At 38.5% G+C, this 24461-nt stretch overlaps 1 protein-coding gene across 3 annotated transcripts in view; it reads right to left on the bottom strand.

The window, feature by feature from the left end:
• VCAN (versican) overlaps positions 1-24461 on the bottom strand; it is a 105837-nt gene that overhangs the window by 69098 nt on the left and 12278 nt on the right. For all 3 annotated transcript variants that reach the window (XM_042866260.1, XM_042866261.1, XM_042866262.1), the window contains exons 3-5: positions 20538-20909; positions 9244-9418; positions 9002-9129 (exon numbers count right to left, since the gene is read on the bottom strand). In XM_042866260.1, coding sequence (XP_042722194.1) covers positions 9002-9129; positions 9244-9418; positions 20538-20909 — 675 coding nt within the window. The remainder of the gene's footprint in view (positions 1-9001; positions 9130-9243; positions 9419-20537; positions 20910-24461) is intronic.

Genomic DNA, 24461 nt, shown 5'->3' with positions numbered 1-24461 from the left:
AAATTCAATGATTAAAAAACCCCACATATTTAAGAAAAAATGCAGTCTAACTAGAACAGTTCAGCAAGCAAGTAAAAATCAAGCTTTTCTTTCCCACCTATTTGGCATATTAAAAATAAAATCTGAAGATAAATTCACAAAGAATGTAAAAAGGTACCAGAGCGATCAATAAAATGCTTTTATTTTCCCTTTAATCACATATCATTCGTGTATTTCAAGAATACTGCTGACAAAAAAAAAAAAAATAAATAAATACATGCTAAAACTTAGCAGCTTGCAATAGCTTTAAAAAGTGATTTGCTCTGATTCCAGAATTCTTGTTCTAAAAACAATCCACTGAATCCACTGTTTAAAAACAACTCCACAATTTGGCTGTCCAGATTGAAGATAAATTTAAGTTCTACCTGTTCGTTTGAGTGTACACTTGATGTGTGTAATAATTGCTGGGACAAAATGTTAAAAAAAAAAAAAAAAAAAAAGCAAATTTTTAATAAAGGCCTTGCTATAGAAGTTCAAACATTCTTAAAAGCTGTCCTACAATCTTATTTCAACACCACATTGGAAAAAAAAAAAACGGAAAGGTTTGTCTTCTGTCAAGCAATTGAAAAGAAAGCAGTGTTCAATATATTTCATCAGCTGGATAGAATGAGTTTCATTTACAGCAGCCCAAGAACACAAGATGCACAATCCCTCCTGCACATCCCACCCGCAGCACGCTGTGGTCATGTAAGATGCACGTACAGAATTCTTTGCACTTCAGGGATCTGCTAACCCATAGAGCACAGAAACAATTAATCAGTACCCACTGTTTGTGTGCACTGAGTGCAATCAGAATGGAATGTGTGGGGATGTTAAATGTCCTGTATTTCCTAAAACCAGCTTTACACTACTGCAGATCAAGAAGAAATCTCCTATCTCTATATTTAGATGAGATATTTTGCTATCTGTGTCATTTCTCTAACATTATTAGTTCTTAGTCAGAAAGTGATGGTTACCAAATTACCAAAACTTATCATGCATGTGCTGCAAGGACTATTTAATAATATCCCACTTCCTTTTCCTGCACTTCTATCCCCACAGCTGTGTAGAAATTCAGTTCATAGTACGTGAAAAGAGTGTTGGTCCTACTTCACTTTCCATTGGAAAGAGAATATGGTTTGAAATCATGTTGCATTAGCTATCCTTTTCCCTCTCTATTGCTTCTTCCCTCTTTCAAACAGATCAAACAGATTGAGGAAACCAGCTTTTTCTCTTGAAGACAAGCTGATTCACTGCAACCCCCAAGGAAAAAGCTAACAATCCACAAAGTTATCAGCTAGTTTTATAGCAAGCTTCATTCTTTTGAAGGCTAGCTCACTTATCTTCTCTCATCAGAGACATCTCACTGAGCTGGGCACGTTTGTAGGTGTGAATTTCATGAATCACACATCTTAAAAGCAAGCACAGAAATAAGGGCAGGCATAGCCAGGGGTCAAAATGCAACATGTATTGACTAGGGCAAAAGTAATAAAACTAGATTTAGTCCTACAGCACAGACCTCACCAGTAATTTATCTTCCAATAGATGAAACCACAACTAAGGTATTGGTATGCTGCTATTTCCTATAGTAGCTCTTTGAGCCTAGCTATGTGGCACTCTTCTCCCAGAGTATAGCATCACCCAGTTTGACAGACACAAGCCATGTACACTTGCAGAGGAAGGCATCACGTGCAAGTCACAACAAGAGTTTTACAGGGTTCCCCCAAAATGCAGAGAAGCTTACAAGAGAACCCATGAGTCTCTCACTGAATATTCTGTAGACAAAAGTGGTAGCACAGCAGCTGGTGTTGATAGTGGTTGGTAACTACCTACTGAGTGTCCTAGCCATTATTCAACCCATTTCTAAGAATGACCAAAAGACCCCTGCATTTATTAATATTTAATATTTTTAGCCTTTTAGCCCATTTTACTCTCCCAAAGCAACAAGACTCTTCATTAACAATATCCCATCTGGGATTCAACAACAATGACTAGGAAAAAGAATTCACAAGCATTCGCCAATCTTGTGGCTGGGTTCTCAGAGTTTACAACTTCCATTATCATCAGTGTCATCTAAAGAAAGACAAAGGGAAGAATCAGGGCAACACAGGGGAATGTTAAGTACACAAGAATCTAATAGCTCCCAAGAAATTCCATTTTTGCCTCCACTCTTTTTTTGGCCAAAAGATCCTTGCAAAAATGCAAGCACTGACAGGGCTATCAGACTGCTCATGCACCATAAACAGAGAGTTATTACTCACATCTACCCTACCTAAGTACACGTGCATGAGGACACAGAGACCTCTACCCTTGTTTTGCTTACTCTGGAAAAAAAGCACATGCACACCCAGGACAAGATGGACCTGACAAATTCACCACATGCAGTGTCCTTAGACACTGTGTACAGTTAGTTTGTTTATTAGTCCAGCTCTCGAGTCAATTTTCATTTCCCAAGCTGCACAGACAAGATTTGTTGTCTCAGCTGCAACTCTTTTCCTCTGTCCTGCCTCTGCTAAGGGCTACTACTCTGATACACCAGACTGTTAAAGAGGTATCCTTAACAGAAGCCCAAACAATGATGACACTCTTTCTAGGAAAGGAAAACCTGGAAAACCAGCCTGGATGTACAGCTTTGCTCAGGTTTACTTAAAGAAAACAGACTTACGCTGCCTTGAACATTTTATCACAAAGACATAAGCAGCTACATTGAACTTTAAAGCAGAATGTTAGGCAAGCTGAAGTCTTTTTCCTTTACACGTTAGAACAAGTTAGTTGATTCCTTTTGATACACATCAGTAACAATTTAATTAAATTCTCCTGATTGTCTTGGATCTGCTCTATGCAAAATCACAGGCTGAACAGGAATCTATTGCACTTGATAGGACTGGAAGAGTATACTTTCCCCATCAGCTTGCCCTCCAGCATGCAAAGTACCTTGGCAACTGCTGTGTCCTTACAGAGCTTTGTCACTGCCTCATACAAAGGCAAGAAATGAACTTTGAACTGCATATGATTTTTTTTTTCCTTTTTGTGCTTTACTTTCATAGAAAGTATTCAGAAATCAGAATTTTCGGATCTCCCTAAAGACAAGATTTCTCATGCTCCAGATCAAATACCACATCATGCATAAAAAGCAGCATAGAATTACTTTCTACCTAGTTCCATTATTTGAATGCTTGAGAACTCTTGTATCCTTAAATCTACACCAAATCACATAGTTCAAGGCTGGAGACATATCCAGCAAATACCAATGCAAAAACTGTGGCTGTATCACAGGCCTTGAACTGAGAAGAAAAAATAATTCTCTGTGCTTCCTCTTTAAAATCCAATTGTCACTCCAGAGTAAGAATGGACTCTAGGGAAGATTTTCAGCTGCTCAAAACACAAGAGACTTCACACCTGAAGCAGTATTTTAGACCTCAACCTTTTAAATCACTATTGTTCTCACACAGATTTCAATGACAATAGCAAAAATGCATGAGACTAATTTGAAAGTATTTAAAGGCCATCTGGTTTTGTTTTCTTTTTCTTCCCCACACTCACTAGGGGGCTGAAAATGGTGCATGAAAAGGAGACTTCATAATCTTTCCCACAGACACCCAAAAATAACTTTCTTAGCATGACTTCCCATCTGCATACTATATACGTTTATTAGACATATATGGCTTGTAACTCTCTTTGGACAGAAGATGCTGCTGCATGGAGTAGTTTGTGCTTTGGCTCTGCAGCCCACTTTCACAGTCCCTCACTTCATCATTAGGCTTTGGCAACCAGATTTCACTTTGTCTCTATTTCTGACAGCACATCAGTGTCTCTATTTCTGACAGCACATATTCAACCTTATCTCTGAAGAAACAATGGAAATCCTTGTTCCTCATCAACCGTCTCTTTACAAGGGAGTCTCCTACATCAGACATTGGTCTGGACACTTTTCAGTTGGAGGTGTTTGGAGAACCTCAGTTATATCCAAACCCTTAGCACTGAATCTCTTTAGATTAAACTCTTATTTAGGAATCCTCTCATATTTAAAGGTAGATACCCTAAATATTTTTAAACACTTAGCATACTGAAATATGCAATGAAATATGAAGATTTAGAAGTATATGAGTGCACAGTAAGACCCCCAAGCCCAGTACATATTTAACAAGATCTTAACTCCAGATTTTATCTCCACATTCTTATTTTTATCACTGGGAGCTCAGAAATTGAAAATCCTTCTCAGAAGTATTATCCTGTGTAGTTTGCTTTTAGCAAAACTCAAAATATTTTATGCATAATTGTGTAGTCTTTAATTTCAATGGGTTTCCTTAGAGCAAGGAAGTGGCAAGATTTAGTTTAGACAACTGGTTTTAATTTAATTTTTTTGTGTTTCAAGGAGAAATCCAAGTTTTTGGCTAACTTACATGGCCAGAAAGGAAGAAAACTGAAATGGTGTGTTCCTACAAATCCTCTGTGTAACTTCCTGAATTAGTACTGCAAATTCAATACTACAATGTATTCTAATTAAGTATTCCTACCACCATTTATGGCCTTCTAGGCTAACAATATCTCTAGTATTGGCCAACAGATCATTAACTATTCAATGACTTCCATGCTGACATCTCATCATGGTCTAGATTTTGATATCATTAATCAAGCAACCATCCTATTCCATGAATAGTCATCTGCCCAACATGAGCTCTCTGAATAAGGACTTATTTAGCCCAAATATAACATTTGGCACTGAAACAGAACAGACTATGTAGATAAGAACTTTCAAATTTGGATGGAAATAATCGTGTTTAAGCACAGTTCTACAATATGCAAAGTATCAGCTGTTTTTAATGAAATGTTGACAGTACTCAGTACAAGGGATGGTTGCACTTTCAGAATCAACCATAGGTGGGGTAAATATGGAAACTAGAAATTTGACTAAAACTTAATCTTGAACCGCTAACTTTTCCACCAGTGGAGGAGCATGCTACAATGCAGAAGATAAAATGCAGGAGCTGTTTTTCTGCAGTGTTCACTTTCCAATAACTTCTGTTGGCAGTTTATCTAAATTTAATCTGTCTTCTGCAATGAATGGTTGCAAAGTGTAATCCCACTGGCGTAACTTGAAACAAGTTCTGCATTTAAAATTATCATTTGTTCCTTAAAAAAAAAAAAAAAAAAACCACTCTGCTTCTGTTATTCAGACAAAGCCATCTTGGCTCCATAGCTCTTTCTTAAAAAGGAACTCTGGCTCAGAGGCACAGGTTTGTGTGAAGTCGGTGGAAAAAAGTTATCCTGCATTATACCATAACATGGTACTACATCTGTTCCTCTTCAGCAAAGAGAATAAATTAACTCCCCTGCATGTCAGTGTAACATATCTATACCATATAGCACTTCTGACTTGTAGATACTTTCTTCTGACTCGAGTTCATTTAAAACTGAGGAAATAGGCAAAAAAAAAATGTGGTTAGTTGTTGCAGTAGTCTAATAATCTGGCATTAAAACTGATAGACAGAAGCAACAAAATCCCTGTGCAGTGGGCTGAGATTCTACTGTTAATTGGCAATTCTCTTCTCCACCACAGTTGCCTCTTAACATGAAGAACTTTCCAGCTACACAAATAGAGAGCTTAAGAATAAGCTTTATTATGTGCTCAGTATTGATCTGACAGTACTTTCTTGAAGTCAGTGGTGAAACTCTGACCGACCTAGTAGGAATTCTCCCCTCTACTCAGATTCAGTTTATTATTATAGTAAGGTATTTTGTGTAGTAATACCATTATATATGAACATAACCCACGTACTCCAGCAACTGGGACCATTCTGTGACCATCTGGTCTTCATGGGGGACTTAAAACACCACGATATCTGTTGGTGGGACAAGACAGAAGGATGTAAGCAAACCAGAAGACTTCTGCAGTGTGTTGATGATAACCTCCTTCTCCAAGAGACAGAGGAGTCAACAAGGAGAGGTGGTGTGGTAGACCTACAAGGAGAGGCTAATAGAAAATGTGAACAAGGGCAGCCCCAGTAGCAGTGACCCTGAAATGTGGAGCTCAAGATCGTTAGGACAATATCGAGGGCATCAAGTAAGCATGCTGCTTTGCATTCAAGGAAAGCAGACATTGGCCTCTTCAGGGATCTGTTTGATAGAGTACCTTGAGAGGCTGAAAAAGCTGGCTATTATTCAATAATCATTATTTCCAAGCTCAGAAGTGATACATTCCAACAAAGAGGAAGTCAGACAAAAGCATCAGGAGGCCTGAAATGAACATGTGATCCTGGACAAACTCAAACACAAAAAGGAAGCCTATAAAGAGTGAAAGCAATGGCAGGTATCATTGGAGGTATACAGTGACACTGTCCAAGCAGAGAGAGATCAGGGTTGGAAAGCTAAGTCCTGACAGAATTATATCTGAATTAAATCTGGCCAAGGAGGTCAAGGGAAACAAGGAAGACTGCTACTAATATGTCAGTGATAAAAGAAAGTGTAGGGAAAATGTGAGCCCTGTCCAGAAGAAAATCAGAGACCTTGTTACCCAAGTTGTAGTGAATGGTGAAGTATTCAACAGCCTTAGTCTTCATTGACAAATGCTCTAGCCCTACCATCCAAGTCAGAAACCAGAGGATGGTACTAGGAGAAATGAAGGATCACCCACTGTAGGAGAAGAAAAGATAAGGTTTGAAACCACCTAAGGATCCCAAAGATGCCCAAGTACACAGGACTTAAGACACATCCTAGGGTCCTGAAGAAATTGGTAGACGAAGTTTCTAAGCCACTATTCATCATATTTGAGAAGCAGTGGTAGCCCAGTGAAGTTCTCACTGACTGGAAAAGGAGAAACATAACCCCAATCTTTAAAAAACACAAAAAGGAACACCTAGCAAATCATGGACCAGCAAGTCTCCTGTGTCTGGTGAGATCACAGAGCAGATCTTTCTGGTAACTATGCTAAGGCACATGCGAAACAGAGATAACTCATCACAGGCAATATGACTTCACTAGGGGCTAACTCCACTTGACAAATTCTGTAGCCTTCAACAATGGACTTACAGCAATGGTGAATAAGGGCAACTGATGTCAACTGAATGGACTAATGGAAAGCATGTGTCCCGCATGACATTCTTGTCTCTAAATTGGAGAGACGTGGATTTGACAGATCAACCACTAAGAGGAACCACCTAGATGGAAAGGGTTGCAGTCAATAGCTCAATGTCTACATGGAGACCAGAGATAAGTGATCTTCTTCAGAGATCTGCGCTATTTAACATCTGACGTAGGCAGTGGCTTAAAGTTCAGTAAGTTTGCAGATGGCACCAAGCAACATGGTGCAAATCTTGATGGAACACAACAATGGGATGCTATCCAAAGGGACCTGGACAGGATTGAGAAAGACCTGTGTGAACCTCATAAAGTTCAACAAGGCAATCCAGAACATGAACGTGGGCTAGCTAATAACTGAATCAAGAGAAGCATTGCAAGAAGGACTTTGGGGTCATAGTAAAAAAACTCAACACGAGCTGGCAATGTGTGCTTACAGCCCAGAAAGCCAGGCATGTCCTGGTCTGCTTGAAAAGATGCCTGACCAGCAGGTTGAGGGAATTGTTTCCATCTAATGCAGTCTCATGTGACACCACCTATATTTAATTCTGCAGTCTCCAGCATATAAAAGCTGTGGATCTGATGGAGTGGCATCCAGGATGAGCTTCTCCATGTTATAACACTTCCCTGTAATAAAGGGGTAAATGAAGATAAGAGAAGAACGCTTCTCTTTTTCATTCCAGAACAATATAGATTTGTCAAAACTGCTTCTGAAAGCTAGGAACAATCTATTTTGAATGTATAACCTTAGATTCAAGAGCTGATTCGGAGGTGAATTCCATCATGGATTTATGGAGGAATTATATGGATTCTCTGTGTTCAAGCATGCTGTTCACTGTCAGACATAGAAGGAACATAAATAAAACTAAGACAAAACTAAGAGCATTAATTGCATTGCTTAATTTTCAGTTCCCAAGCTTGTATGAATTATAACTACCTGAAGGGAGGTTGTAATGAGGCAGGGGTCACCCTCTTCTCTCAGGTAACAAGAGATAGGGTAGAGGGAATGACCTCAAGTTGCTTCAGGCAAGATTCAGGTTGGATGTTAGAAAACACTACTTCTCCGAAAGAGTGGGTATGAGAATAGACCAATCACAGGAAAATTTAATGTTTTTTTTACTTTTCAACATCCAACACCTCGTTGAACCAAGACTGATCACATGATCACAAGTGGATCATGAAGTACCACGGACTTCACATCACGATCCATGGTTTGTAATCAACATGTGGCAGGATCATAATCTCTCTGCTGCATTAGAGTCATTTAATTAGCAACTTTTGCAAAGACTACAGTTATATTATATAACCACAAATAATTTAATTAAAAATGCTAATCCTCAATAGAAAGTTCATGCTTGCGTTTTTCTTTTTGAGATGACTCTCTTAAAAAAAAAAAAAAGATTAAACTTGGATTTCAATTAAATATCTTTCTAACTTTATGTTCGGGACATGTGAAAACCTCAATTACATACCTTATGAACTATAATATATTTAGCAGCATTTGCATCATATCCATCTTCATATATATATATATAGATATATATATATGTATGTATATGCATATATATATAAAAGATACATACAGTTTCTCAAACTTTCATTGTAATTTGTTTGAATATCCTTTTATAACATCTAAAAAATAAAACATTTTGACACTAGTTTTGTGTGATCTGCTGTCACTGACTATAGCATCTTTAAACCAGACTGACTTTCTGTAGACTTCACATTTGTTTTTAATTAAGGTCTAGTACAGCACAAACTATAGGTTCACTCCACTCAGCAGTTCACTTCAGATTCAAAATGGCCAAAATGTATTGCACATGAAACATATTTCTTTTCTTTTCCATATTGGAACCCCAAGTTATTTTGAAATTTGTCATGCAGAATAAATATGGACCTATCTTACCTTGCATGTGTTCCACATAGCAGTACACATCATAAGTTTCATTAGGAAAACGGCGTCCATATGTTCTGACTCCTTTCTTTCCCATTTTATCTCCAAAGCAACCAATCCTTGGATGTCTAATTGGATATCTGAAATGCAGCATGCCCATATTTATTAACACAGTAAGTCAGAACATTAAGTTTTTACAGGCTAAGCATACTAATTTAGAGAAACTCTGTCAAAGAGTGTTCTAAGCATCTCACCTAACAGTCTGGTCAGACAACCAGCCAGCATCACACTGTTCAAATCCATCTTCATATGCTGCTTTCAGTTGCTCTGGGCTTGCTATGACAGCACCATTGTCCAAACAAGTCTGCTGAGCTTGTGTAAAATTCAAAGTGTACCTGCTGGTGGCTGCACGATAGTGAAATACTACACCTGAAAAGATAACAAACTCAGATTACTGACACATTTTGCATCATTTCTGCAGTCATCATCATATTGAACTTTACCTGGATATTATTATGATAGTAAAAACAGATGGGTACAATTAAAACACTAGAAGGCTGAGATATTCCACCAATTGAATTATGCCCCTCCCTCTAGTGGCTACTACCAGTAACTATATGACACCCTATCTTTTTAATAGTTTGAACTATATTCAGCATACTTCGAAAAAGTAATTAAACCATCTAAGCATTTCCACTTAAGTATAATGGAACATTGTGACCAAAAAGAACGTACACTGAAGTATATCCATATGCTGAGGCACTACCTGACACACTCACTTGTCAGCCCATCCAATTGCAAGTCGAATCATGTGACCAGGCAAGACTGAACAGAGCTAATCAAAAAGCAAGAAAAGAACCAGCCTTTTGGAAGTAGCCAGCTGCAGTAACTGCATGCAGAAATGCCAAGAGTGAATGGGGCAACCCTTGAGTGTTTGAGATCTGTCAGCCACAGGGAAGCATGCAGCAAGCAGGCACACTAAAGAGTTTCTTTTGAGGCAGGCTAAATCATCAGTGATGGCCCTCGTGTCTGATCCTACACATTCACAGATTATTGCAAACACAACATTTATAAATATATGCCTGTTGGCCTATTTTTCATTGCTAGGCTTTCCTGCATGCAGTACCAACAATACAGACAAAACAAAGCTTGCTTTTATTATTGCCTTTCTGGTTCTGGAAAGAATCTAGACAATTTCCAAAATTACAAGAATATGTCAGATGTCTGGAGAGAGAAGGGTAAGAGTTAAGATGGTTTTTGTTAAGACACGTTGTGTCAAGGAACCACATTCTGTTTTCCATACACTTATGATTCAAACTCAGTTTGACAACAGTTGTGCCTGAACACCTAAAACAATATAAAGGGCACCAATTCTAAGATGGCAGACAACAGATACCCCATCTGACCAAATCACATCCTTCTCCATTGCTAATGTCTTTAACAGTTTAGCACCAAAAGGATACCTCCTGATGATGATTGAAAAATAACACCTAGTCTCATTTATTTAAATGAAAATCTTCAGAAGCATTATAGTACCATAAATAATCCACTATGCAGAATTGCCACAAAACAAGAAAAATAAATCACAAAATGTTATTTTTAGTGATAATTTTATTGGGGTATTTCCTGATGAGGATACAGTACACTGTTATGACCTGGGAAATGTTGGCATTAAAACAATAACAAATTTAATGAGAAGTCTTTGTTATTAGTATACTGTTGAAAGATGGAAGTCTGATAACTTACTAGTAAGCAGCAACATGAGAAGCTTCTAAAAGTGACCAAATTCCAACATACCTAGAAATTGTAGGTGCTTTTCCTGAAGATTAATTTAGTAAAATTATCCTATCAAAGATCTAACTATGGACAATAAGCAAAAAATACTATTTTTTTTTCTCCTTATTGTGGTTTGCTAAGAAAGTTTCTCAAACAAAATTACAACACACTGTGTGTATTCACACACAGGTAGTTCAAAGCTCAGTCATCAGACATTAATTTTCATTAAAGCTTCTGGCAGAAAACAAAAGAAATGGAAGAAGCACCAGAAATTTCAACTTTACTGTGGACCCACACACCAGCTGCAGCCACCACTTGGATCCTCATAGGCTACTATTGACCCATAAAGTGCATTTTCAGAGTCGCTGACAGAATACATAATGCATAGTTCTTCTTACAAACAGCAAAGTAATTATTTCAAATTCAAATACTGAACTGGCAAAGCCCAAAGTGAAGAGCAGGTCACAAAAAAATTATGGCTATGTTTATATTACATAAATTAAGTATTCCAGGTGCCTGCAACTCCATCATCATGACTGCTAAAACTGCTAGACTAGTTCGGCAAGTTACTTGGCTCAGGCCTCCTAACATCCTTCCAAACAATTTTCTAGGCAGACTTCAGGAGTTAGCAAAGAGCAGGGACAGCTGCCCGTGAGTACCTTTCTTCTCTCTTGAGAATGAGAAGAGCAAGTGTAATGGTACAGATGAGGACCACAGCACTCCAATGGCCCGTGCACTATGGCACAGCCTCGAGGAAGATATGCTCTTACTAATGAAAACTCTCTCTTCTGAGAGACAGGGAATGTCAGAGAGTGAGATTTACCAGCTCCTATGCCCCTACACTTTCTCTGCTGTAAGGCTTCTTCCACTGCCTGCTTTAGGCAAATTCACAGATCATTTGTGTTGCTTTAAGTTGTGCAAAACTTTATCCATGCATACGTGTTTGCATACCCATAAGCATATGTGTAGCAGTATTTTGGCTTTGTTTACCCCATAACCATGCAGTTCCTTATCACATGTCCATGTGTCCACAGTACACTGCCTTACAACACAAAAAGTTAAGGTAACAACAACTAATTACTTTTTGAATTTAAAAATTCAAAATAACAAATATGTTAATTGAAGATTTAAGAGCTTTATTTTAATATATTGGTTATTTTATAACACAGTCAATAATCTGGGCCACATACCTCCTGGTATAAACCAGCGTGACTCTATTCAGTGGCACAATAGTAAATAAAAATGCTGAGGTTCAGTTAACCTGTTTGGTCATGGTATAATTCACAGGCTGTCCAACTTGGCCTTATTGTACCAGTAGCATACAATATTTTACACTGACTGTTATACAGAGTCAAGCCAGAAATGCACAAGTATGTGAAGTAATTTGCTCATTTCGCTTGTTGTTTTAATTTTAATTAAAACAAATTTTATAGACATTTAGACTCATTGCCTCAATACTTTTTCCCCCCTGCAAGTTCACTTAACTGATGTAACATGACTTCATCCAGGCACAAGAACACTGCTTTTCCATAAAGCCACAGAAAGGTTTATTAACTTAGCAGGAGAAGGCAACATACTTCTCTGAACTCGCATTATTTTAAAGCTTTAAGCTGCCTACATATGAGTGCCTTCTCAACAAGCCCCTTATTTCTTACAAACTGAAAGCAATCAATGGCTTTGCTGATGACATGTGGACCTTGCATTACCTTGGTAAGGCAGAACTAAAGAGTTAGTGCTAACATAAATTTAAAGAGCTGCTGAGAAAATGCCTTTGGTCATTTGTAAATCCTGGAAAGGAACTTGGAGAATGCTTTGTTCTCCTCACCCAGATCCAAAAGGTAAACTTCACCTATTCTCCGAGTTTAAGGCTCTTCCATTTCCACTGAGGAGCCAATGGACATAAAAGAGCCTCCAAGATGAATGGGTAGGAAGACGTCAGTATGTATAAGCCTGAGCAACAGCTGCAATAATTAGAAGACCCCCTGGGGCTAAGAAGATTAAAGTGCAGGACTTTCATTGTTTCAGTTAGACAGAGAGAAGGGGGCAAAATCCATTGTCCGAGTTCTTGCACTTTACAACATTTGTAAAGGATTTTTCCCCTTTGTCCACTTGCCCTCTGAAAGAAAAGGCAAGAAAGGAGTTGTCCCAGGAACAAATAAAGTAACTGGAAAACAGACTACAAGAGCGTAATGTTGTCACCGAACATCTGGCAAAGTCAGTCTAATTACAGGAAAGAGCAGCAGTGTCTGCAAAAAAGAGCACTCACAGGAAAGTAATCTGCAGCACCCAAAAATTCACTGCTGCTGCCTGAGCAAGAGAGAATGTCTTTCATTCACTTATTTTTGCCTTACACCAGAGAAGGAAAGCATGAAGTATTTCACTTAACAAACTAGGACCTTCCTGAGTAAGAGACTGATACTATGGTTTTGCACCTTTGGATTGCAGCTTTGCTTTATCACTTGCCAGGGTATCATGCTACAACACTTCCTAGAACTGGAGGGAAGGGCTCCTTCAAGACACTTCCTGCTTTATTGTGGCTAATAAACAACAGCTTTCACTAGTGAGCTCATGCTGCTGCAACTTGCCTGCCTGGAGTCACATAAAGACTGAACTTCAGAAGTAGTCTCATAACACAAAGAATATGTAAAGAGAAAAGATAATTATGGCAGTCGTTATTCTGTTCATTTTTATTTTCAGGTCTCAGTCAAAGTGGTATAGACCCTTCAAGCATCCCTCAATGCCAAAGCTAATAGAGTTCTAAACAAATTGGGTGATCTTCCTTACTTTTATGCAGAAATCAACTTACATTACAAATACAATCCAAAACAGAGGCAACAGGGAAGAGCACTGCATTAAAGGAAGAAACAGGAATTTTGAGCTTCTTGCAATAATTCATCTCTTCTCCCACTCCAGGCTCTGCAAACATCTTGCAACTCCCATCTCTTGCTCTGGCAACCTGAGAGCAGCCTTGCATTGCATTCACAGATGTCTCCAGGATCCTCTCTGCACGCAAAGAGGAAGCACAAACCAACCACCCAGTTCCACTTGCTGGCTCTCCAGGGACAAGGCTTCTTGCACCAACTCACACATCACCCCTCTGCCCAAAATCTTTGCATCCATCTTTACAAAGTAATGCAGCAACATGCAAGTGTACACAGACTCCTCTAAACAAGCTAGTGCAGAGAAAGAAAGTAGTTGATGCTCAGCCTGAACTGCATTCTTCTGACAGACAACTTGCCAAAGTGGAGGACTTGGTTACTACATCTGCAGTACCTCGGAACAGACAGCCTAGATCACTTACCTGCTGTTATCTCTGCATAACAATGTACTTGGACACACAGCATTCAGTGAGGCCAAGACATTGATATTGAAATTTAAATTGTTAAAAAAAAAATTAAAAGAAATACATAGCCTCTCAGAACTGTTCTCACAATAGGAGACTGACAGGATAAAAATCAGTGTAGCTATGCATATCAGCACCTACTTTACTTTATCTTCTTAAGGGAGAAGGTGTGTGGTCCTCTGCAGATCCTCAGCCTGATCCCAAATCACCTGCAGCCTGAAAATCAGCTGCCACCTTCCAAGTCCCTGTGCCAGGGCTGTGACAGATGTATCATAGCATCCTCATTCCAACTCCCTAGACACAGATGCATGCAGAACCAGGTATCTCAATACAGAATTCAGTTTCCCTCTCTTTGAGCCATTGTATATTCTGCTCTTTACCTTGTAGCTAAGAAACCTCTATCTTCCCTACCATCACTTCCTCAGGAGAGTAAAGAATAAGCTTAAAAACGCAGCAGTCCATTTCTATTTAGTTATCAAGGAAGTATGAAATTTCAACATCAACAGGTGATAAGGATTCAAGATAGATAAATCTAAAAGATTACAAAACCCCATCTCTTCAAATGCCATACTTAGGTGCTAATAAAGGGGAGTTCTGGCTTTAGAGAGAATAAATCAATTACGTTGTCAACACGCAATCTCTTAGGGCTCAGGGCACAACTGAGAGGCAGTGTTCCCACACTGAAAACAACATCCATTTATTATCACTATAATGCCTGCAAGAAAGAAGTTTGCATAAAAATAAAATTGTGAATTACAGTCTACTCTGCCTCACTAATTGCTGCTTCTTCCCTTTAAAGAGGTCAGTATTTTAAGCCTCGGATTTTTCTTATTGGCTTTTCTCTACAATCCGATTTGTAAAAAGCCTCTCAAACAGTGGACTCAAATAGAAGCTAACAAAAGAAGGCCTGTGAAAGCAGTGAACTCCCAAGACAGCAGTAAGAAGAGGGTAACATTATTGCCAAAAAAATACTCTCTGACAAGATTTTCAAAAAGAGCAAGAAAACTGAAGGATCACATTTGCCACTTCAATCAAATGTGCAGGCATTTCCAAGGTAAATAACCAAAAACTGGCTCAAGTGAGTTGTTAGATCAGTTCTTTCATGTTCCTTGCACTTGTCCAAATATATTGCTTTTTAATATCTCGCAGAACTACAAAAAACAACAGTTTCATTAAATGCTCAATTATGTTTGAGAATGAATCATGCTGTTACTCTGCATGTCCAGGTCAGCTTTTTATAAGGAAACTTACATCTGTTTTACACAAGCGAACTTTATTATACCTAGAGAAATGGAATAAATATGGAGAGGTACAGTAATACTTTTTATTAAACTCTTTGTGGAATTCAAACTTACCACTGTTACTCCTGAAGGTTAGGAGCCTAGTTTACATTACCTGTCTAAGACTCTCTGATCAGGGAACAGGAATGAGAACTACTAGAGAGCTCATCTCACCCACAACTCTCATCAGAAAAGAGCTGAGTGCTAGGCATGTGACTTTAAATCACTGAAAATAAAGTAAATTCTACTCTGACTTCAGACACAGCACACCTGTGAAACTTGATAAACTATTAGTGGGAGGCTGAACACTCAAGGACGATGGTCAGAAGGCCTGAAGATCATTGCCTGCTGGCAATCAACCTCTACATTATCTCTATCCAAGTATCTATACTGGGTTGCAGGTGAAACCTCATCTGTTTCAAAAAGCAGCTTGAAGTGGGAATGGAGAGACAGCTCAGTGTCAGCTAAGGCACTGTATTTGAAGTCTCTTGATGTTCAGTAACAGCAACAGGGAAGAAACTAAGAACAATGGCAAAATAGGTTTCCAAAGACAGTAATAGTAAAATAGAATAATTCAGTTGGAAAGTACATATAAAGATCAAGTCCAACTGCTTTGGACTCCTAACAGGACAGAGTTTATGATCTGGGTTTAATAATTACAAAAAGGGTCCTAAAGATAAGCTCAAAACACCATAGAAAGATAAAATTACAACAGCTGAAAAGGAGGAACCGCACACAAGAAAAAGAAATTTTCAAACAGTACAGTGTAAAGAGGAGACATCACGTCAAATGAAAAGCAAATATGAATGTTCTGAATGTTCCACTTTTTGTAAGAGGTCCAAGTGCATAATACTGTAGACTGCTAGGTCTGCTATGAACAAAAAAATCATCCTGTCTGAAAAGTCGATTTAATTGTAGCAACAAGTAGGGTGTAAGGGAAGATTTTTCTTACAATTAGTAATGGAAAAGGAGGTATCCAGCATGATGAAACTATGTAACACTGCTGAGCAGTTGATGCAGGCTCCCTCCCCAGCCTCACGGAGAACCCATTATTGCCATTAACTAAATATGGTATCCAGGTGGTAGCCTACAGCTTCCTGTACAATTAAAATTAAGTATTTCACACTTCTCTCTTAAGCTTTCACCATTGAAAATAGTAATGAGGGTTACAGTTCAGTCTCACCATTGAAAATAGTAATGAGAGGTACAGCAGTCTGGTCCTACTGATGTTCAGTGACATAGACAGTGGGACTGAGTGCACCCTCGGCAAGCCTGCTGATGACATCAAGCTGAATGGTGCAGTTGATACAACAAGAGGAAGGGAAGCCATCCAAAGGGATGTAGACAGGCAGGAGAAGAGGTCCAATGAGAAGATATTGAAATTCAAAAAGCCCAAGTGTAAGGTGCTGGATTTGGGTCAGGACAATCCCAAATATGAGGACAGACTGCAAGAACAACTCATTGAGAACAGGCCTGCTGAGAAGAACTTGAGGGTTCTGGTGGATAAAAAGGTGGACAAGAGCCAGCAGTGCCCTTGCAGCCCAGAAAGCCAACTATATCCTGGGCTGAATCAACAGAGGAGAGGCCAGCAGGGAAAGGGAGGTTGTTGTTCCCCTCTACTCTGCCCTCACTAGGCCCTAACTACATACAGGCCTGAAGACCTCAGGACAAAAAAGATGAACTGCTGGAGTGGGTCCAGAGGAGGGCTACAGTGATGATCATAGGTCTTGAGCCCCTCTCCTACGAAGAAAGGTTGAGGGAGCTAGGATTGTTCAGCTTGGTGAAGAGAAGGCTCCAGGGAGACCTCACATTGTGTTCTTTCAGTGCTTTAAGGGAAATTGCAAACAAGAGAGAGACCAACATTTTACATAGGCAGATACTGATAGAATAAGGGGAGGAGCTTTAAAGTAAAATAAAGGAGATTTGGATTAGATATTACATGGCGATTCTTCACTCAGAGAGTGATGAGGCCCTGGCACAGCTGCCCAGAGAAGCTGTGGGTGCCCCATCCCTGGAGGCATCCAAGGCCAGTGTGGATGGAACCCTATCTGGTGGGTAGCAACCTGCACGTGGAGTGGTTTGGAACTGGATGGTCTCTAACATTCCTTTCAACTCACACCATTCTGTGATTCTATGATTTTTGGGACATAACATGCAAAGTGCCTGACAACTCATTTAAATAGTAAGCCCTGCTCAATTTGGGCATTAATGAAGGTACACAACACAACATGTAACATGGTGATCTGTAACACCAAAGGAATAAGTTTTCAAGCGATCAAGCATGTCCTTTTGGTTCTATGTTGCTATGACTTCTCCTTAATTTATTCTTTGATTTAACACAGTCAACAGTGTTGGCATTAAAATAATTGAAATAGAATATTTAAAAGGAGATTATAATCAGAAGGGAAATCAAGTTTTTACAAAGGTTGATAGTGATAGGATAAGGGGGAATGGTTTTAAACTAGAGGAGGGAGGATTTAGATTGTTTGTCAAGGGGAAGTTTTGCACTGAGAGGGTGGTGAGGTGCAGGTATATACTGCCCAGATAGATTTTGGATGTCCTTTCTCTGGAGGTGTTCAAAGTTAGATTGGATGGGGCCCTGGACAACATGGTCTAGTGCTTGATTTAGTGACTTGCAACCATGCCTGCGGTAGGGGAGTTGGAATTTGATGATTCTTGAAGTCCCTCCCAACCCTACAATTCCACAGTTCTAAGATTCTGTGCTTCCCGAAGCATCACAGAAGCATTCCTTCCCACCTCTAAATTGTCCCCAGAGTGAAGCTGGCAAAAGCCTCCAACAAGTTAGTCATGTTGGGTTCATCTACACAATCAAGAAGTTTACTGCAATGTTCGCAGTCATAATAACTGCTTTGTCTACACACTTTTAATCCACTGAAAAGGTGAAGCAAAAGGTGCTTGCTCAGACCCCAGAGATTAAGTGCTACACAAACGCATTTTATCTTTCATTCCATGATCATAAAATACGCACATTAGCAAAATGAGTGATAATTTTATTCAGCTTTACACAAGCAACATCACCTGCAGGTCTGCTTGGAAGAGCAGACCAAAGCAGTGCTGAGCCACACCAGTACTCAACTCAGAAATGACCACAATTAACGCATAAAGAAGATTTCTCAATAATGTTAACTGCTAACAACAGGTGATGAAGAACACACAAAGAACACACATCTCTCTTTCAGTAATTGTTATTATTTCAGGGCACAGATTCAAAAAGATGACATAATCAAAATAAATTATGTTTGTGACTAATACAATTGGTTTTGTTGGTTTGTTTTTTTTTCTTTTAAGATAATAGCTGAAGTCTCAAAAATGCTGAAGGCTTATTGAAGTAAGGGTACAAAAATTAAGCAACAACATTAATATAAAATTTTTACAAGTCTGAAAAATTATATTTGTTTAGTTAATATAGAAAATGGAAAATCAAGTGCACAAATGATAACTTAACGATGTTACTTTACCATGTGTATGAAGATACAGCTTGTTCTGTTCTCCAAATTTTGACATCAAAGACAAAAAACGACAAAAAAGAGTAGCTTCAGAAAGAAAATGCTGTGTTTGAAATTTTCTTTTAATTTAAAAGAGATCTGAACTGTGCATCTCATTGCGGTGTACTGTAGCAGCAGTAACACAAGCTAAAGTACTGCTGTAAATCATCTGATATTTTATTGTAGTGAACATCTGCTGCTCCTGGATACAGATACATAGCCAAGGGAGTGCTTTAAAGGGCTAAGGAATGCCAGGTATATTCATTACTGAAAAATAATGTTCAAACCAGGATTTCTTTTGCTTTTGCCATTAAGACTACACAGCTTATGAAGTTAGAAAAAAACATTAATGGTTACACTGATTTATTGTATTTCCAAATTAAGACCACACCTTCAAAACCTTTCATTGAACAGATGCCAAAAGACTGCTAAAGTTAGGTTAGGCATAGTGAAAGAACAATATAGTATTAAGCTTACAAAAAATCTTAGCCAAAGCCACGATTTCCAACAGAAGATCCTAATGTTTGTTTTGGGACTCAGTCACTTGAGTAAATACCTAAGTTTCAAAAAAACACCTGAATGCAGAGAAGTGCAAGGTAGAGTCCAAACTAACGCTCATGTAAGCTGGTACATCCACACAGCCCAGTGTTCTTCCAAGTAATTTTGGTCCAGAATTCACATGGCACAGTGCCTGGGCTAACATGTCCTGCTTTTCAGCAGTTTAATAGTTCAGGCTTGGTGCCAAACTGACAGGGCATCAGGCTCTGGAGCAGTCTGCACATGGTGCTGTATAAGCAGGAACTTAAGAGAAAAATGCCAATAGATCAGATGCTACTTTTGCCACCAACACTCTATTTGAAGTTTTGTTTCCTGTGCTTCTTTACAAGAACAATTCTCTTCCCCAAAATTTTGGAGGCTATTTCCTTATGGTGCTTGCATGCCAACTCTTAGGCCTGAGTCTTCCACATGGAAGAATAGCAGCCTTCTACTTGTCTTCCTGCAGCTTTTGGCAGGTGATTTTCTTAGCTATCCAACTGCTATTATGGAGATAAACTCTTCCTTGGTGCTTGATGTTTCTATCACAGAAAGAGCTGTTTGAGGTTAGACGGTTTACATTCCCACTGCCAAGCAGCAAGAGAAGGCAACCAGAGCTCCAGTAGAGCAGAGCAGTTGCTTCTTTTCATCCTACAGAAACAATTACTAAGAAACTGCTTCTGCCTGCCAAGTCTATCTTCTTATAAAGACACATTTTCAGATAGATGTATTATGTTATGTACTATGGTTCAAAAAGACTGGTTTTGGAGAACTTTAGAGGTACTTGCTAAAAAAAAAAAAGTAATTGTGAAAACAGGAGTTCATCTTGTAAAGGATATCAAACCAATCAACGTGCTACTGGGACAAGTGAACAGCATTTGCTCTGTGAATCAAGAGTATCCTCCCAGAACATGTGCAGGAGAAATGAGAAAAATATGGGCTGGAAAAAAATCTTAAAAATAATCAAAAAGAGAATGGAACAAGTCAATAGTGAAGGAAGAACAATTTCCTAAAACTGGTCATATGAATGCCTTGTAGTTATAAGTAGTAGCTGTTACCGGTTTGACTGGGATTACTGCTGACTACAAATGAAATAAATGAATTCTTACCATCAACAGCCAGCGATACAATGCCTTGTGTGTCCTCAACTCCATACATCACATCACAGCGGTACACCCCTGCATCACTTGCACGCAGCCTAGAGAAAGTCAGTGAAGCATCACCGGTCTCCTCTGAATGGGTTGGAACTGACACCCTGTCCTTGTAGTTCTGGCCTATTTTGATGTTCCCATTCTGGGCCACAAGGACCGTGGTTTCTTTTGCATCTTTTCCGCTTTTATCCAGTTCAACCTTTGACCATTTGATTCGGAGATACTCAGCTGCGTAGCTGGAGGCTATGGTGGGTGTGGTTGAAAAGAAGCATGGAAGGACTGACGTTCCAGAGAGGGATCCCTTCACCAGGGTTTTTTTTTCTGCCTTAACTAGAAGAATGGGAGAGAGGAAGAGAAAGGATATATCACATTAGCAACCAGCAAAATCAGAAACACTTACATTTCATCACTGTTTAATGATTAACAGACTTTTAAGACCTGAACTCTAGCTGGTTCACAAAAGATCTGACCAGAGTAAGCCAAAACGGAGTCTGTACCAACATCCTCAGCCCTTGACTGAGCTCCTTCCTGTCTGGGTAAATTAATTCACTGCTCTTTGATTTGTTTTTTCCATTTGTCGTAGTCACTGACTGTAGCAAGGATTGGTATTGGCTTCCTTTGGAAACTGTTTTGAAGGTTACAGATGACAGTTGAATTGTAAGAGCTATGTTTTCAAACTTCACCAGACTAAAACCAGTTGTTGAAAGACAACCAGATATCTTACATTTGTTGCTGGCCAAAACTAGGCACTCAGGGGAGCTAGTGATGTTTACACTTTGTTTTACCTTACAGCAGCCTGTTCATATGCTCATGTAATAGAAGTAAAACACAGCCCAAGACTTTACATACACTGCCTTCCTTCTTCCATTTCTCTTTCAAGGGTTAACTCTTTTTATTGTATACATGCTGAAACAAAAGCCTTTTCAGTGAGATTATCCTAAGTTGTCATTCTTTCAAAATTATTTCCTTGTAGCCCAGGGGCCTTTAACACATTACAGAAATGGGGTATTTTAAGATGTTAAAGCAAAGAAGGAAGCAAAGCACACAGAAAGTCCCTGCTTGGCTCAAGCTTGACTTGATAGGACCTTTATCATTTTTATGACATCTCCAGCTGCAAACACTTTACAGTGAAATGCTTCCATCTGACAATATCCCAAGGGGAAAGTTGACTACTGTTCATCCAACCTGCACACAGCAACTGTGTGAAAACAGGATTTCTGTTAGATTTATGTTGTTATGTGATGTTATTTCACCATATTTAATGGCTTAATGAAGATTAAAGGCTGTCATATAATAGAATGTATATGTCCTCTTTCACTGACCTGCAAACATTTTTTCAAAGGTTGAAAATGCTAATCATTAATTTGAAGTCAGGTAGAATTCATAAAGTTTAGAAACAAAAAATGTCTTCAAATACCAGGCACCAGCACGAAATATGAGATACCAGTACTTGAAAAGTTATCTAGTTATTTAGTTACCATCAAAAACATCATCACACTATAAAGAGAAGAATATTTTGAAAGAAAAACAGGAGAGAAGGAGAAAAAGAAAAAAAAAAAAGAAAAACTTTTTATTAAGCTGATGATTTTTAACAGATGCACATCACACAGAGAATAAAACATTAATAGTAACATCTACAAAAATATTCAATAATCACCAGTATGACAGCCATGCATTTTTACAACAAAGTCCTAGCCAGAAAAATACTGGCCCAGCCAAGGATGACCAAGACGTTGGAACGGAAGTCTTCAAATAGTTTCCATTCATACCTACCTAAGTTAAGATTCTTGGGAACTTAGTGCAGAAACACTCAAGCTAGCTTTATCAGAACTGATTAGACCAGAGAGAGTCTAACAACAATGGTGTAGCATTCTGCCAATACAGCTGCACTGCATCCAAAGCTCAAATGAAAAGTTCACACAGAATTGAGCTGATTTACCAGCAAGATTTTTCGCTCTGGTTCAGGCATGTAGTGAAATTTTCAGTCTTACAAGCAAAGATTGGTGAGATACTACAACTCATGTTGAACAAACACAACTTGAGAAAGATCTAGAAAGGATGTACTTATAAAACAGTGAATGACAAAAACAGGACCAACATATAACTAGGACTGAACAATTCACAAGGCTTTAAGACAAGCCTGCAGCAGTTACTGAAGACTATAGACTAGCTCAAAAGCTCTGATTGCAAACACATTTCTTTAAAAAAAGATACTGAAACAAGAATTTGGGGAAGTCAGATATTGTTTAAAAAGAACTAAAAACCTGACTTCCCTACAACTGATTGCTAAACACCATAGTGGGCTGGTTTTATCCCAAGATTTACAGTAGGAAAACATCACTAACTCTTGTATCACCTTTAATTTCTTGGAACTTTATTTAATTACATTTGGGTAGAGCTAGAGAAATAGAATGAATACTCAATCCTATCAGTTGTGATGGAAAAACTGCCAAATCGCACAGGTGGGAGATTAAATCAGTTTCAAAATATTTAGTTTTTATTATGATCTCTTGTCATCTATATACATTACAGGAACTTCTTAAATGAAAAATGATCTACTTATAATTACGCTGACTGACAGAATTTTAATAAACTTTCAAAGGCGCTGTTTTCAGCTATGTGTGATCTAGAATATCAGTACCAAACCCTGAGGAAATTTCCTCTTCAGAATTTGTGTCTTCTCATCAGTAGAATGAAACCCTTGACAGCAAACAGATATCATAATGATATGCAAATTAGATCTACCCTAAACTGGACTACATCCAAGAATAAGGCAAAAACTATGTACCTACAAACTCATCTAGCTGTAGAAAGCACTATGAAGTGCTTTTAAAAGCACTCTGTTTTGACTAGCAGGTGACAAAAGGGGAGAAAGTATAATTCACTGAAAAGCTTTGTATTGAAGATTAAGAAATATTCCCATTCAGTTTCAAAAACTTGGTTTCTTCAGTAGTCCAAGCCAGTTGAGACAGACTGTACCTTAGAAGGGATGCAGTCAATAAAATGCAAACAAAATATTTTGTAACTGTTTGCAAATCTGAATATGAGCTGAGAAAAGCAGGTATTTACCCAATCATCAGTGAAGAGCAATCCTAGCACTGAACGTTGTTTCATACCGCGTCTTCACCATCTACCCAAGTAAAACCTAAAACACTGATAACTCTTAAATGAGATATGGTATGAGCATTCTTTTCTCTTACTAACTAAAATGCATCACTCTTGAGCATATTTAAGTCCTTAGGGAAAATAGACAATAAAGAAACAAAATACACAGTTAAGTCCAAGTAATCTGGCTACAGATCTATCTTTCAAGAACTGCTGGTAAAGTCAATGAGAGCTTTGTACTACATGATGGGACAGCAGATTCAAGCCCAAAGCATGACATGCAGTCAGGTTATCAGCAGACTCTCTGTGTCTTAGCAGCTGGGTTTTTATGTCTTCCTCAATTTAAATATTAAATAGGTTCAATATCAGAATAAGAAGCAGGAACAGAATGAAGATCTCTCATACAGTACCCTGACAGGAAACAGTCCTGTCAGGGTAGGGGTTTCACAGACTAAACAATGCTGTATATTCCCCAAACCTAAAGCTAAGACATTTTAATCAATTTATCATGGAAATGACAGTATATATGAATATTTTTCCCTAGATGCCTTATCTTACCAATGACACGTGTTTTTATATGTTTCTCTTGAAGTTGGACACAAACTACTTCTTGCTTGAGCACAAAGCAGTTCCTTAGAATTCTCTGTGCAATTGTTTGTAATCAATGTACTTATAGGATATATTTCCTGTCAAGAAAAATTGCAAAGACCAATGAAATTGTGTACTGTTACTTTAACGACTAATACTGAGCCTAAGAGATGTCTTTTCATTAACCAT

Source organism: Lagopus leucura, unplaced genomic scaffold (genome assembly GCF_019238085.1).
Source record: "Lagopus leucura isolate 7727_CA_CO unplaced genomic scaffold, USGS_WTPT01 Super-Scaffold_810, whole genome shotgun sequence".
Classification (NCBI taxonomy): Eukaryota; Metazoa; Chordata; class Aves; order Galliformes; family Phasianidae; genus Lagopus; species Lagopus leucura.
Note: the sequence above shows the minus strand (reverse complement) of the source record. Positions and strands in the feature narration are given on the sequence as shown.